The 17,386-nt window shown below is 31.2% G+C and overlaps 1 protein-coding gene and 1 long non-coding RNA gene across 6 annotated transcripts; one reads left to right on the top strand and one right to left on the bottom strand.

Annotated features, from left to right (window-relative positions):
* Positions 1-2,749: 2,749 nt before the first annotated feature.
* On the top strand, positions 2,750-6,565 carry LOC145099970 (nuclear transport factor 2-like). Of its 2 annotated transcripts, none has more exons than XM_079037432.1 (9): positions 2,750-3,041; positions 4,265-4,495; positions 4,619-4,919; positions 5,056-5,195; positions 5,273-5,429; positions 5,607-5,725; positions 5,818-5,880; positions 5,981-6,047; positions 6,204-6,565. In XM_079037432.1, exons 2-9 carry the CDS (start codon positions 4,265-4,267, stop codon positions 6,404-6,406), a joined length of 1,281 nt encoding a protein of 426 aa, XP_078893558.1. In that variant the 5' UTR covers positions 2,750-3,041; the 3' UTR covers positions 6,407-6,565. The 2 variants fall into 2 exon arrangements, with proteins under 2 accessions (XP_078893558.1, XP_078893557.1); XM_079037431.1 differs by having other exon boundaries at positions 2,750-3,075.
* Positions 6,566-8,287: 1,722 nt separating this feature from the next.
* Positions 8,288-13,230, bottom strand: LOC145101130 (uncharacterized). Of its 4 annotated transcripts, none has more exons than XR_013705479.1 (9): positions 12,777-13,229; positions 12,611-12,683; positions 12,332-12,484; positions 11,840-12,098; positions 11,632-11,753; positions 11,440-11,513; positions 11,005-11,286; positions 10,684-10,841; positions 8,288-8,562 (listed from the first exon to the last, which is right to left on the bottom strand). It is a non-coding gene; the product is annotated as an uncharacterized LOC145101130 (long non-coding RNA). The 4 variants fall into 4 exon arrangements; XR_013705478.1 differs by lacking the exon at positions 8,288-8,562 and adding an exon at positions 9,411-9,718 and having other exon boundaries at positions 12,777-13,230; XR_013705477.1 differs by lacking the exon at positions 8,288-8,562 and adding an exon at positions 9,411-9,652.
* Positions 13,231-17,386: the final 4,156 nt, after the last annotated feature.

The following is a 17,386-nucleotide window of genomic DNA, read 5'->3' as shown; positions in this document are numbered from 1 at the left end:
TAAACTTAGATTTATAAGAGAAATATAATAATCATAATTTTTAATAGAACATATATTGAATATACATGTGATCATGGTTGATTCGGCATCAAAAGCCATGACAAAAAAAGAGAAAATATATTAGAATACACTAGGTGTAAGACCAATGTATTACATTGGTTCATTTAATATATATATATATATATATATATATATATATATATATATATATAAATTTATAAACATTAAGAAGTTGAATTTATAAGAAAAATAGAAAAATATTGAATTATTAAAATTAAAATGTTTTTTCTTTTTTTAATTTAAACAAATAATTTAAATAAATAAACAAAGAAAATTAATGAGCCTTAATTTAGAAATTTTGAAATTAGAAGGAAAGTCAATTAATGAAATTGAAATGCCTCTATTATTATACTAGTTGTGAGACCCGTATATTATACGGATTGGTTAAAACAAAATGTTAAATAGAAACGATTACATCGAAAGTTTATTTAAATTTGAAATCTAAAATAAATGAAAATTATGAGAAAAAAACATGCGAAAAATAAATAAATTAAAATTATGAGCTTAGTTGTCAGACTCGTATACTAAACGGGTTAATTATAACAATATGTTAAATATAAAGGTTTAAATTGTAAATTATTTGAAATTGAAATTTCAAATTTCAAATTTGAAATTTGAAATTAATAGTAATTATGGTAGGTCTAATTTATAGAAACTAAATTAATGATATATTGAAATGAAAAATAAAATAAATGACAAGTGGAAAATAAATATATATCTCAAAATTATAACAAAATGACACGTGGTTAATTGGATGAAAGAATGACATTTGACAAAATCATTCTTATTTATTGGGGTAGATTTATTGCAATAAATATATTTAATAAAAATAAAACAACCGCAAAATGTTATGTGGAAAAAATTTAATTGAAAATAACCAGAAAATGACATGTGGCCAAATCAATGAGAGTGTGACAAATGACAAAAAGTTCTTTATTTATTAAGGAGGATATATATATATATATATATATATATATATATATATATATATATAGGGTTAAGTTAATTTGTTTTCACTATCTATTGTGTGCATGTATGACTGATTCTGGACCAATCATTTTAGTTATTTTAAGAAAGTAATTAATGCATATTAAATGTTGAAGATATAATGAGTATTAATTACATCTTCAACATTTAATATGCATTAATTACTTTATTAATATAACTAAATGATTGGTCCAGAATCAGTCATACATGCACACAATAGATAGTGAAAACATTTAAACCTCTCTCTCTCTCTCTCTCTATATATATATATATATATATATATATATATATATATATATTCAATAGAAGATATTTTTTTGTATTTTTTTTTATAAAAAAAGGTGTTCGTATAAAACTCATACTTTTGTCTCTTGAATTTCAACTTATTTATTAAAAAAAGGTAAAGTTAAAGTTAAACAAATGGAGTGTTAGGCGAAAATAACTGGTAGTGGATAGCTTCTAGCTGGTAGCGTTTTGTTAAACGCTACGTGAAGTAGCATTTGGATTTGAATCGTTTTGTTTAAACTAAACGTTAGAAGTTTGCAGTGACAAACAAGACTTTCAGTTTAAAACAGAGTGTTTTGTCAAATATTAGAAGCTATACGCTCTCAAACACTCCAAAACGCTCAATGCCGAACACACCTAAAATACAAAATGTGTTTTGATGGAAGTCGTAATAATGAATTTTGTTTTGAAGTTATTTGATTATTAAAATTATAAGCAACCAGTTTTATATTTACTAGTCCACTGCACCAACTTTGATAATTAAATAACGGAATAAAGTAGTTATTTTTTTTTTAATATAACGACTCATCGAGTAAATACAAGTAGAAAAATATATGAAAGGAAAGTAGCTATTGAACATACGTGTGACCCGAGTTCATTGGAAAATAAACACATGACGAACGAGATAGAAAGTACGTTGAAAATATATAAATATAATTTCCAAAGTAACAAGCCGTTTTTTTTTTGCACAAAATCAAAGATAGTCAAGAGAATAATTATTTATTGTCGGATATACTTTTTTTTTTCTTTAAAATTTCCATATATTTTATTTTTTATCAATAAATTATCAATGTGGTGGTCGTCAGACGTCAGATAAATTTTGGCATCCGATAGGAGAAGTTTGCAGGTCAATCATTAATGGTTTCTATAAGAGATGATCAGAAGTATAATGTGATGCAACTCTAAAATGACGAATGATAGGGGAAATTTGTAGGTCAATCATTATCAATAAACTGTCATCGTTAAAGACGAACCTTTTGCCTTATCCTTGCAAAATGGGGAGACCTTGACGATTGAAATTCTTTCTTTTATCAATAAATTTAAAATTAAAATGATGCAATGATAAATAACGATTAATTGTAGGTTAACTTTGATTTAAATAATACCAATTTTAAAGTCGATAATCCCTTTGTATATTGTCCCAATTTTTACAATATTTAAAATATATATATATATATATATATATATATATATATATATATATATATATATATATATGTTTTTCTTTGATGTTGACTTCCTTTGCCATAGAACATCAAGAATCAACATCATTCCATTCTCTGATATTGACACAAAGGTCAAACCTGCCGTAAATATCCCAGTCAGTCACACGTGGCATCAACCCATTGATGGCTTCATATCTCCATCCTTGCACCTACTGTGCCCCATCACAGCGTATCACGAGAACCATCACCCTACCACACGCCATAAATGCTTTACCCTCCAACAACAAATCCAAGCCGTTGATCAAATAAACCTTTTTGGTGGGGCCACGAAGTGAGTTCATATGTCAGAGCTGTCTATCCAAGTTAAACCTTCCCTCCAAGACTACAGTAGGCTGGCGAGGTAGGATATAAAAAACTCCCAATTTGATTCCGTGTGTCTTTGAGAGAGATTTTAGAGAGAGAGAGAATCTCGCCTACAATAAATTCGTGTTTGTATAAATCACAACCATCTTCTCGGTGGTCTAGGATCAGGGTTCACCGAAGGTACATTCGTCAATCCGATTCTCGCGCAGTCTGTGTAAGAAAAATCATCAAAAAAACTTATTGCTTTTGCTTGGTATAATCGATAGCCGTTTTGTAGATTTGTAGAATTGTGTTTAAAAGAGTTCAAGATTGTGTCTAATCTTAGAGATTTATCGTCGAAATAGGGGCATGCATTGAGGTTTTATGCTTCGAGTATATAAATATTTGCTGTATAAAAGTTGAAGTTTGGGGTCTTTTTTCTGTTACGTGTTTACTTTAGTGCTAGATTCTTGTATCGCGATTGATGCAAGAATTATTTACCGACGTTTAGGTTCTTTTGGCAGTCCTTTAGATTGATCGTTTAAAAGGGGGCATGCATTGGGGTTTAGTGCTTTGATGGGGTATTTATTGCATATATTAAACTTGAATTCTGATTCTCACTTTGCGTTTTGGAATGTTTGATCTTGGGGATCTTGCAGTTGAGTTGCTGTTTAGATGTTTTGATTGTTCATCTTTTCTGTAAAAGTGGTTTAGAGGTGGGTTTACTGTTCATATTGGATGGTTTATGTTTCTTGATTTTGAAAACTAGGGCTTAAAGAACTTGTTTAATATGTTTTAATGCTTTTTATCATTTTCAGCTATGGTTGGAGGGCTTTCCTAAAACGAACAATACTAGCTGCAGTGATCAGATTTTTAAGTCTGATTTTAACGGCTTAAGATTCTAGTTTTATAGCAAATCAATTCCTTATACATGTATCAAATTTTAATGATTGATTTCAAATTTTAATGCTTGATATTCAAGTTTTGTAGACCTTTTGCAGATTTGAACTTTACATTAGACTCTTCTTATATAATCATTTGTTGAAATATTTTTTTCCGACGGATTTAATAAGGTAAATTAATCGTACGAGTAAGATACATGGAAATTAAAACCCTTTTGGTCACTTGTCATAATCTTTTCAATTATATGTTGCATTCACCAAAAATCCCCATCACTATAAAAGCAGCCAACATTGAAATATCATGTGATCATGTTTCTTATGACTTATGGTACTTGATGTTAGTAATGTTACTTTATAATCTATCAATGTTTGGTAAAAAGATGCTATCTTGTAGTTACTTCTGAAATAAATGTAAATCAAAAGGGACCAATGTTCCCTTCCTTTGTTCATTTCACAAAGTTTTATAGAATACTTCCACAAAAATCTTAACTTACTATTTTTTTCTTTTTTCTTTTTGTATAGATGGAAAAAGGGAATGTTGGTGATCAAGCTCAATCTTTGTCCTCCAAAGATGAACCCAATTCTTCTGCAATAGATGACTATTCTGCACAGGATGTTGCTGATGCTTTTGTGAAACAATACTACAATATACTGCAAGAATCTCCAGAAGATGCTCATAAGTTCTATAAAGATACAAGCATCCTAGATCATCCATGTCCTGATGGTTCAATGAAATCAGCAACAACATTAAAGGTATGAAACTTTGGTTCAATTATGGCCAATTTGATTGCAAAAACTTATCCCATAGTTATATATATATATATATATATATATATATATATATATATATATATATATATATTTTTTTTGGATCAGGATATTGATAATGAGCTCAAGGGTTCAAATATCAAGGAATGGAATCCAAATCTAACCACTGTTCATGCTCAAGATTCAGTAATGGGATCAGTGATTGTGGGAGTAACTGGATTTTTGACTGATAATGATAATGTGACAAAACACTTTGCACAAACCTTTTGTTTGGCAACACAAGAAGGTGGTGGCTTTTATGTACACAATGATTTTCTTCAGTTTATAGAAATCAACAACATCTCAGAAACTTCACCTCCTAATCTTGATGTTACAACCCCAACAGTTGCTCCACAGGCCATTGATAAAGGTAGTTGCTATTTCCTGCTATTTGCCCATGATTCTAATTTGTTTTCATATCCTGTTTAATAATAATAATAATAATAATAATAATAATAATAATAATAATAATAATAATAATAATGTTGTCTGTTTTGTTTGTTTAGAAAAAGGGTCACCCAAAAAGGATGAAAATAAGGTTGTGAGTTCATCAAAAGCAAAGAATCCACTTCCTACAGAACCAAACAAGAAAAGTGAATCTGTAAACATTCAAGAAGAAGCAAAAAGGGTGTCTTATGCATCAATTGTGAGTTTATTTTTTTTACTTTTGGTTTTTTATAATGTTATATATTTATACCAAATTATAATTACATTCGGATGTAGGTGGCAAAAGAGGGACCCGTAGCATCATCCAGTGCACAAGCATTGCCAAATGCTGATAGGCAATCATTGGCACTTACCAATACCAATACCATACCCATACAATCTGTGAAGCCATTAACACTTCCTAGCAATGATGTTCTAGAAAGTATGTATGATGGTAAGTAAGATCATTTTCTTCTACCAATGAATCTACTTTATCCATAATATCAACATACTTAAATTATGTTACTGATATAAAAAATATATACAGTATATAGCGAGAAATCTGTATTTTATTTTTCATTGGTATTACGGGTGAAAAATGAAGTACATAAATTGGCATTTGTTGTTGCAGTTAAGTCGATCCGCATCAAGGATCTACCATCACATATGACTGAGGAATCGCTTCAAGAAGTGGTGAAAAGATTCGGACCTGTCAAAAATAAGAACATTCAAATCAAAGAGTACTCACAGGTCTAATTACTTTCACTTTTCTAACTGTAACTTGCATATTACTTTTGGTAAACATAATTTCATGATTTGATGATTTGCTGATTTGATCTCAGGACGGATATCGCTACGCTTTTGTCGAATTTGAAAGCCCCAAATCTGCCCGCACCGCAGTAGAGGTACAACAATGTCCACGTGGATTTTGTTTTGTTAAAATTTATAAATAAATACTTAATAATTTTGAGTTGTAATTAATTACTTTTCTGGACATTGTTGCAGGCTCGATTCATCCAGTTTGAGGACAGAGAATCTGAAATTCAGTATAAGAGATATAACAGTAATCAAGGTTAAGTTTCTCTGTCTGTCTATTTATTCCTTTCTAACTTATATATATATATATATATATATATATATATATATATATATATATATATATATATATATATATATATATATATTGTTTAATTAGTTATTGAGAAATTTGAGGTTTGGGTTGTTGCAGGAGGAGGAGGATATAGTAATTACATGGGGGGGAGAGGAACAGGAACAGGAACAGGAAGAGGAGGAGGATTTCGAAGTGATAATTTTTGGGGGGCACGTGAGGGTCATGTGCAAGGAGGGTATAGTAGCAGTAGTAGTAGTGGCAGTGGTAATTGGGGTAGACGTAACAGGTACTCCCAGGATCAATCTCGGAGCTTTAACTAGGTAGGTAGCTACCCCGGGTTACGTAAAACTTAAAACTCTCTACAAAAACTACTAGTACACCACCCCACAAACAAATTAACTATGTGGTTGAAATGTTTTTTTTTTTTTTTTGGTTTGTTTGGGTATACAGAATAACAGAAACATCATCTTTCATTTTCATTTTTATTTTTCTTAATACCTTACATTACAAAGAAAAGATACATATTTGTGACACACACCACATAATCAAGTGCTTAGTGTTTTTTGGGGGTTAACTAGTTAGTCTTATCGAATCAAATAAGCATTATTGTGTCATAACTCATAAACACGCATGCCAATACTTTTTCTGTTGATGATTTTGGGGGTCTCGATCTCTTCCCTTTGGTTTCATTTGTTACACCTCTTTCTGGTATTTAAAATTTAAAAATGATTTTGATTTACCTCAACAAACTATTCATAAAAGATAGATATATATATATATATATATATATATATATATATATATATATATATATATATATATATATATATATATATATATATATACTAGCCATTTGCCCGCGCCAAGCGTCGGGTGCGAATATTTTATTCAGAAATTAGTTTGTAGAGACGATTAGTTATTTTGTACAAATAGTTTACTACATATAAACAAAATATTAATAATTCTTTAGTTCGTACAATCCTCAATATTGATAAACCCGCATTTATGTGCCATTTTGTTGCAATTTGCAATTAGTCACTCATAATGTTAACTCCAAATAACCATAACCTCTTAACTTGTTATGAAACTTTAACATGTTTGATGGGTTATGAGTTTGTAATATTCTACCCATATTCTTATTTTCAGTCTATGTTGAGTTGTTTTTCTAGCCCTAAAACTCTCTCTCATTTTCCAAGTGTTTTTGTTTGCAATCTATACCATTACAAAACGAAGTCTAAATTGTTTTTTCAATTTAGAAAATCACATTACCATATGTATATGAAATAAAATAACTAAGCATATTCATATATAGGTTAAAAATTAAAACGTAAGACTTTAACGATATCAAATGGTGAAATATTTCTCAATGAGTAGTGTCATTCGTTGATTAGTTGTATTGCGGCCAAGGTAGTATAGGGTAAACCACTAAGAGTGGATGAGTTCAAGAAGTCCACAGGTAGAAGTTATTTTTTTTGTATTTTGTTTCACCAAAACTATAGTAAATCGAATCGGTCGATAGAATAATCATTCATTTCATCAATTCTCTCATTCTTTTGTGGATAAAATTATATAATCTAAATTAAATCTATTGATCTGTAAAGATGAAAATATTAATTTAATCAAATCTTATTGGTAGTAGTTTCCGTTTGGTGACCGGTTTCCATCATATATTTTTTAATTTGATAGTTATAAGTTATAACATGAATTTATTATATTTAAAATACATTTTTTATAGTTGACCACAATATTATGTTTTTACTCAAATTAAAAAGAATTCTTTTATGTTTAAAATTTATGATAATTTGTTTTAATATTAAAAATAGTTCGTTTATATTTAAGATTTATGATAATTTGTATTAATATGAAATTACATGTTAATTATATGTTGAATTACTTTGTTGCTTAATGATTAGATTTCATAATCATAACTTTAAGTCAATTTATAACAATAGTTAGTATTTTTTTTTAGCTTGTTTGAAAACGTTTATCCACATAAATGAAATTGAAATAGTAAAATAAAAAATGAATTAAACCAATCATACAAAATTTGATGATAATTTAATTGGACAACAAAATTAAACCTATCTGTTGAAATGCTAGTCGCATATTATAAGCATCATTTTGTTTAAATTGTTGTCACGATTATTCTTTTCAATAATTGCAATTCACAACTTCAGAAAGCTGTAAATATGAGCACCGTGTAAGAAAATTTGAATTGTACACATTTGATTGGTTCAACAATTAATGAAAAAAACAATGTTTAGGAATGTTATCAGCCCTCTTAGTAGGAGTAGAAAATGACAAAGAGAAGAGTTCAATGAAGTTCTAATCCCCTTCTCGTCTATTGTAATTAGCAATATGATCACTTTCCATTTCCATGAGCATATGTTGACCAAAAATTCCATCATGAGCTTGATAAAATCCTTAGTTGATGACATAGAGTCACAGACAATGCCCAAAACTAATCCTCAAGATGCTTCAACATAAAACAAACAAATTAAATTAGAAAATGTCTCTGATTACAAAGATCTCATCTGCAAAACATTAGGTAAACCTCATGATTATGCCGCCTGAATATAATAGTAAACACAATATATTTAGTCATTAAAAGAGCAAAATACCCTTATTATATATAGTGAAAAAAAACCCAAAAAAATGACTATAATTGATAATTTCAAGCTTATACAGTTTCTATGATGACCTTGTACATATTTAAAAATCACATTGAAGTTATCATCCCAATGAATAATACACTAAAAGATTAATGCATTGCATTCTCTTCTACTAAATGCTCCTCGAAGACTTGTTTAGGAGCTTCATCCACTCATCCCTTCCATTGAAATCGGTTGAAGCACAGATCACATACTTTATTTAGAAAATAACACTAAATTATGATATTTTTTTGTAAAACACGTCCCTCTACTGGTTTGCTTTAGAACTGATAACTTAGTGGCTCCACTTAAGGGATCGTGATATTCAACCAGGAAAATGTTTCAAGGCTGATACGACAACCATACTTGTTAGCACAAAAAATTTACGTCTCATCATCCATCCATCTAAATTAAATTGAAAATTATCACCACAGATGTGATAATGCATGAGAATGTTTTCTAATATATACTTATATGCTATTGTGCAGGTACATATGCAAATGAAAGTAATCACAAGCCTTAGCAAAGAAATAGCATCAAACAAAGCTTTAAAACTTTGCATAATTGTTCCATTATATAAAATAGAGCAGTATCTACAACTACGTCTCTTGCATAATCAATAATTGGCCCAAAACACAACAAAATAGAAAGAAATTCACATGAATCTAAAAAATTAAAACCAACATTCTATATTCCTTTTTTTTTGTGCTAGCCACACATTAAAGCAACATACTAAATCCTACCATGTTACCATGCACAGGTTCTCATCAAACCATAAACACAATAGATTTTGAAATTTGAGAAGGTTACACGGAAAACAAACAAAAATGAAGTTGTCAGCATATTTTAAGGTAGAAAGTAACCGAGATGCAGCTGGTTATTTATTATGTGCATTTGTTCCTCTTCCTACTTTACCTTCAAATATAACAAAAACAAACATCAAAAACCCAAATTTTAACATCTTTCATGCCATCCTCCTCCCTAAAAACAGGGAAAAATAGCAAATTAGAGAGTATTTGAAATCCATCAAAGGTAAGTAGCAACAAAGATAAAAACGATTCAACACACAAAATACTTAGATAGTGGTGAATCTGAAAACATTTCCAGAGAGAGACGTGGAGACTACATAAAAAATCCACAAAGTTAAAGAGGGGGATTTTGTTACCTGTATGAAATTTCATGGAGGTAGTGACCGACGTAGAATGAAACAAATGGTGACACGCTATAGGTTGGTAGAGAGAGAGAGAGAGGGGGGGAGAGGGATCCTTTAAAGTTTTTAGTTGAACCTTAGAATTAATGGATGAAAATTCTAAACTACAGGTACCAAAAATGTAACTATTGACATTAAAAACTACACGGACCAAAAATATAATTATTGGAATTAAAACCTAAAGGGACGAAAAATGTAATTATTGAAATTAAAAACTACAGGAACCAAAAATGTAATAACTGGAATTAGAAAACTACAGTCTACAGGAACTAAAACTGTAATTATGCAAATTAAAAATACGGGGACAAAAACTGTAATTATCCTAAATTAAAAACTACATGACCAAAATTGTATCGAAAGCAAATTAAAACTATAGGGACCAACACTGTGATCAAATTAAAAACCACAGGGACCAAATCGGTATTTATCCTAAATAAAAAACTACAGGGACCAAACCTGTAATTAATGTAAACTATAAACTACATGGACCAAAACTGTAAACTATTAAAATTAAAAACTATAGTGACCAAAACTGTAATTAGGCCATTTCCTGTTATGAAAATAAAATACATTGCTATTGTGAATAAAATAATATAAGTAGGTTGCTATTACGAGCAAAAAAAAGTAGGTAATAAAGTACATTGCTATTTGTAGGAAAAATCAAAAGCATGTCATTATTTATTATTTAACTTATTTAATGACATTTGTTAATGAATATTAAAGAGTCAGATTTTACCTCCTCTATGTAAATTTTGACCCAACTAATCCAGGCCTCTTTCCGCTCTTTTCCAATATCCAACAAAGCAGCTTTGAGCGGAATCAACAATTCCTCCTCTGGAGTACTGGAATCAACTTTGATGTTGGAAAGTAATCTAAAGAAATTCGTGTAGTCAACTGCCAAATTGTTAAGCAGTTTGCTTATCAGTTGTTTATTATATTTTGGTAACCCGAGTTTTTTGTCATTACTGATTGGTAGTCATCCATAAATTTCACATATCTGCACAGAAAATTTTAAAAAAATGAATGTTTTCGGGAAGGAGCAAAAGGGTAAAATTACCTTTCGAGGGCGTAATCGGATTCTTTTTCGTTAATTAAGTGAGCAGATGAAAGAGTTGAAGCAAACAGAGCAATGTTCCATAATCCAACATCGGGTTGATTTGCAAAACAATAACATCTTCCTGGAAGATCTGTAGATTCCAACTTAGGCCTAACGTTTCTGTCTTTTTCTGTCTGAAGAGACTTGCTGCTGATATCTCCTTGAATTTCCCTTGTAAAGGAGTATTTTATGCGGTCTAGACAATTGCTGTGGACCCGTATTTCCAAACAGATCCCTTTTACCCTAGAAATTTAATTAGGCCATGTTTATTTTCTTTTTAATAATTATTTTATGCTATGTAAAAACTTAAATATTTCACATAATAAGGAGAATGGATTATAAACTATGCTGTGTACAAAAAAAAATCATAAAGAGAGGGGTCGGTGGGATTGTTACCTGGAGTAGAAAACGGAGATGATGGTGTGATTCCCAAATCTAAAATGACCCAACTCCAACAGAATCAAAATGCCCTAAAACGGAAACATCGAACATCAAATTATCAAAAAATATAGATTCAACAAAAACTTATGGCCGTTACTTCCTCCTTCAAAAATGAATATATATGTGAAATACATTTTTATAGCATACCCTTCAAACGAATTCCATTAGAATGGATGATGATCGGAGAGAGAGAAACATCACATTCATAGAGAGGTTTTCAACCTTTATGAACCAGAACACCTAGGTTAGATATTCAAAGTCGCCATTTTCTGAATGAAATGAAATCAATGTAAGATGGGGAGGTTTTCAAACTTTTATACAAAAACACCATATAAATCTATGTCAGAAATGGTACCTGAGGTTAGAGCTTTGCAAATCGAAATCAATGTCAATAATGAGAGAGAACCGGTGCATATGCTAGAGGTCGTCCAATGTCAAAGAGATTATGGTTTCATTTTCAGCACCGAGATATAAGGATACAAGACCACTTGAAGGAGGAAACACCACGACTGCATAAAAGATCCAAAAATCAAAAGAAGAGAGAAACATGGTAGTGGCTGGCCTGAGAAACTGGATTTTGCGTTCATCGTTAATCGTTCACCACCAAGGGATCCCTATATCATTTGACATATAAGATGATTCAAGTTTCCTGATGTTATTTAATAAGAAGCTAGAAATATAAAACTAATAATAAAAATCACCGGTAATTCGTCTACATAACAACTAAGAATACATTTCATATTTAAATTAATTGCATATGAAAAGGAAAGGGAAAATGTGCGATAACTTGCATATGTTGAAGACGAAATTTATTCAGGAGAGAATGACTGAGGAGATAGCAACTCACAATAGATCAGTGATAGCTAGTGGAGACAAATGCTCTCTCAAACTCCGTCTCTCTTGATTTATCTTCTGCCTTTGTTGCAAATCATTTCTTCAAACGATGGAGAATAAGGCGTCTAGGTTTTTTTCAAGAAAAGGCGATAGAATTGGTTTTAAACTACAAATTGGTTGAAAAGGGCTAGGTCAATCTCCCATTTTACACAGACATGCATACATAGACATACATCATACTTTACACACACATAACTTCATCAGATTCTATATAAAGATAGAGGATTCTTACAGATCTGAAGATTGAAGAGGTGTTGAGAGTAAGCAGATGATGTGCGTTTCTTTTGGCGGTGTCAATTACTCGGCTTCAAAAAAGAATAAATCAAAATTTAACAAAATAGATGAGAGAGAGAGAGAGAGAGAGAGAGAGAGAGAGAGAGAGAGAGAGACTGGGGGACCTGGTGGCGGTGTCGATTACTCGGCTTCAATGACAGATTGCAGAAAGATGGATTACAAAATTAAGAAGGGTGTGAGATAAGCGAAGGCATCTCGTTTGAACGGTCTTGACAAGGTAGATACCAATGCGGAAGGAGGGAAAGCATCTTGTTTATCTGGAACGACCTAGAAAGAGAAAGATAGGGATTTAGGGCTTTTTTTAGAGAGAGACGGATAGGGAGAGATCAGCGTTGGTGGTTCAGTGGTGGCATGGCAAGGGAAAACGATGGTGGTGAGTAGTCTTATGGTTTTTCAATTGAGGGACGAAAATGAGAAATAATTTCAGCAAGGAGATGAACACAACTGATATAAGGGAAGATGAAACATAATTGAAAGATTTTTGCCTGGATCTAAGGCTTCAAAGATGATTAAACAGGGACCAAAGTACTGGGTCAAAAGAACTGCCAGAAATAAGCGCATATGCTTTCAAATGTTTGATCGGATAAGATTAATGCATAAAGTAATTGTACATCATGTTGTAATAGTTGTATCTTAAAATTCAGCAAAATATATATATATATATATATATATATATATATATATATATATATATATATATATATATATATATATATATATATATATAGGAGTAGGATCAAATGAGAACGTCTAAAAGGTTGAGACTAAGATCTATGGTTGCTATTAAATGGGGGATTTATGAAAAATTCTAAAAGTACTGACATTTAAGTGTAACGTTTGAATGGTCAGAAGGACATAATAGGAATTGCAATTTTACCTGATTCCTATAATTTCTCACCCTCACCTCTTACCTTTCTTATTCTCGTATCTATATCCTCTCTCTCTCTCTAGGGTTTCATAAGACGCATCTACTGTGACAACCATAGCCGACCTTCCCCTGGTCTAAACAACATCACTTGCAAGAGGATTCAGAGAAAGAGAAAGAGAGATCGATAAATGAAAAAATGTCCGCTGATTTAGGTTGTTAGTGGCGAATAACACAGTAGGATTCAAAGAGATAGATTAGCCGACATAGATTCAAGAAGATGGGTGGGTTCACAAGGATTAAAGATTTTTTTTAACTGTACAGGGAGGAAAAAGAGCGAGGGCATTTTTGGAATATATAAGTTTTTTGATGAATTCTACGCCTAGTTTGATATGCGAGGTGATAGGATTGAAGAGTTTCTTATGTGGCAGGCCTTAAATGAAGTTCTTTTTTATTATTTTGTCAATTCTTGGAAGCAAGGGCTTTGTGGTCATTCTACTATGAATTTATTCATGTGTATTCATTTATGAATAACGTTGTAGTTATGTGTGAATGATTGTATTCATTTATGAATAGCATGTGTATTCATTTATGATAGAATGTGTATTAATTTATAAATAACAGTGTATTCATTTGTGGATTGCAATGTATTCGTGTGTGAATGATATTATTTATTTATGGATAGTAGTGTATTCATGTGAATGTGTGTATTTATTTATGATTAGAGGTATTCATTTTATGAAAATATGATAATTTTTACACTATTTTTTATTTTCAATTTATGAAAGATGCATTGAATTATTTGTAATTTGATGTGTTTTCATTTATGATTGGAAGTGTATTGAGTTGGGATTGAATTTCTATTCATTTTTTTTTTGAAAAACAAAAACGTGAAATAGTAGAAAATAATTTACCTTAGTTACTGGGGGGGTTTCGAGGAAGACCTATGTGGGGCACCTTTTGGGTGTGGGATGCTCGTTTAACCTCTGTATTAATCTCGTTCCTTATTTACATGGGTGCACTGCGTTTTCAAAAGCTTCCTATCGAACCGGCTCCTATTTCAATCCGTGCTGGACCGATCGATATACCAATAATCAAGTCTTCAGTCAATTGGTGGAATACATTGCATCAACCTGGGAGCATTAGCCGATATGGTACATCAATACATGTTCCTATGCCCATTCCAATCTTGTCTAACTTTGTTAACTCCCCCTTCTCAACCCGTATCTTGTTCGTTCTGGAAACACGTCTTCTTATTCCAGCATATTTTTTTTTAAGATTTTCTTTTCAGATATAAAATAAAAGGAAATATTAATTTTTTTATATAATTTTTTTGAAACGGTCATAAATAATTTTTGGAAAAAATCATAAAAAAAAAATTTATATATATTTCGTTAACTAAAAGGAAATATTAATTTTGTTAGGTAATTAAAATCATTATCCATAGATTTTAGGAAATCATTAATTAATATTTATATAAAGTTACTAATATACCCTTATAAAATGATTGGTCCAGAACTGTTCTCGCGTTCTCAACCTTTTAGGCGTTCTCATTTGATCTTCTCCCTATATATATATATATATATATATATATATATATATATATATATATATATATATATATATATATATATATATATAAGTGTTGATATTCGTAAGAACGAAAAACTCATGACAATTAAAATTTCTATAAATATAAATATCTATCTTAGCAGAGGATAATTGTATATTTTTAAACATACATATCATTTTAATACAAGAACAAATAATGTTTATTATATTTTTTTAACATTTTAATATTAAGAGTACTAGTGATCATAGTACCATTTTTATGAATACATTAATTGATATTTACCATTTTTATGAATACATTAATTGATATTTACGTATGTACCTGTGAAACAAATATTATATTTAATTTGTATTATGTTCAAGCATTATAAGCATGTTGGATGAGTGGTTATGTTATTTGATTTCAAACCAAAAGGTGGTGGTATCAGTTCATCTCCAAAATATCATTTGGGCTTTAATTTTTCCAGCCTTATAAGAGTATCCCTCATCGTATTTGAGATAAAACATTCACTATTCTCACATTTCATATAAGGGCGTCAAGTCTATGGCTTTTAACCCACATCTTTGAGGAGTCGCACATTGATGGGGATGAAAAATTTGGCGCTCCTTATCTCTACATAAAGTTTCTCAAAAAACCGCAAAGAAGAAACCGAACCGCAAAAAACCGAAAAAAAACCACAAAAACCGAAACGCATAAAAACCGAACGGTGCGGTTTCTAAACTTCAAAAAACCGAAATTGCGGTTTTCGGTTTGGTTTTGGCCAAAAACTGCACTGAACCGCACCATGCTCACCCCTACTATTTGCGGTATTTATATCTATTATTTTGGAGATTTATAATTCTTATGTTTTATTGGATGAAACTTCAATGAATTAGTTTTATAAGAATCTCTAAGTCCTAGCTTTTCAATAAAAAATGAATCATTTACAACAGGATTAGAATTAAAGATTGATAAAGAAACAAGGATATGGGTTCGTGTGAGTAGGCAACAAAAATTATCCATTCTAGTTCTATTATCAACTATGAGGTTGAATATAAGAGAAATTCTAGAGAATGTGTAACAGTCCAAAAACTAGGATCAAATTTTTATTTTTAGATAAACACAAGTTACGATCTTCACATTGTTCCATACATATTTATTTATAATAATGTCAAATCATCAGAGTAAAATATCCAAATATGAATAGCTAGTGAGGAGTGTATGTTGCGCTATCAAGTCGGGCCTGTCCCCTTAGTACCGGAATTACATGAAAACCATAAATACAAATTGTAAGCCAAAGCTTAGTGAGATTCCCAAAATATCACACACCATACATAAAATCGCCATAGGCTACCCCCATGGTCTTTTCCTTGAAATGTCATGGGCTACCCTCATGGTCTAACATCCAAGTGCCATAGGCTACCCCCATGGTTTTCCATATAAGTGTCATTTGCTACCCATATGGTCTTCTATACGAGTGTCACGGGCTATCCCCGGGGTCTTTCAGGCAAGTATCACAAAATAGCATTCCACATAATAAATAATGGACCGATATTGGTGCCTTCGACCAATGGATATAGTGAGATGACTCACCTCGACTTTGAAATCCCAACAAACACTCAAGTTGCTATGCTGGATAAAATCCCATGCTAACTAAACAATAAGGTGCCAAACAACTGGGTCAAAATCTGGACTAAGGCTTGCAACATAAGATTAATGTCCAAAATGAGATGGGCCAGACTAAACCTAAAGCCCAATAAATCCTATGTCCCAACTAAGGATCAACTAAGGGCCATTAAGATTCCAAAGGCTGGAGTGGCCCATCGGAGGAATATCCAAGGCCTAAACTCATCCAACAAGCCTGCCCCCCTTTGGCCCAAAACACAACTCGACTGATATGGACCGTACGCTCATCGTAGACATTGGTACGCAAAGCATACAAGGTGGAAACAGGAAATCGTGAATACAGGAGGCAATACACGCGACGTACATGAAGTACGCATGACGTATGCTGCCCCATGCAAGCCATGCAAAAGTGACTTAATCACTTAAGACCGTATACCTAAAATTAAGATCTGGACCCCATAAGACCATTAAGGCCATACAATTGCAAACTTTATGCCTTTAGGTGGATACAAAGGGCCCAAACTCTAAAACTCATATTATCACACCCAAATATACACTCTAGCACATGAATACACAACTTGGAGGTTTAGGAGTAGCTCATACTCACCAAGATCTAAACTTTATGGACAAAAGGAGAAAATTAGGCTCTGAATGAAACTTAATGAAATACA

This window comes from Lactuca serriola, chromosome 4, assembly GCF_051521515.1.
Source record: "Lactuca serriola cultivar US96UC23 chromosome 4, Lser_US96UC23_V15, whole genome shotgun sequence".
Lineage (NCBI taxonomy): Eukaryota > Viridiplantae > Streptophyta > Magnoliopsida > Asterales > Asteraceae > Lactuca > Lactuca serriola.
The sequence above is the reverse complement of the archived record's forward strand: the minus strand, read 5'-3'. Positions and strand labels throughout refer to the sequence as shown.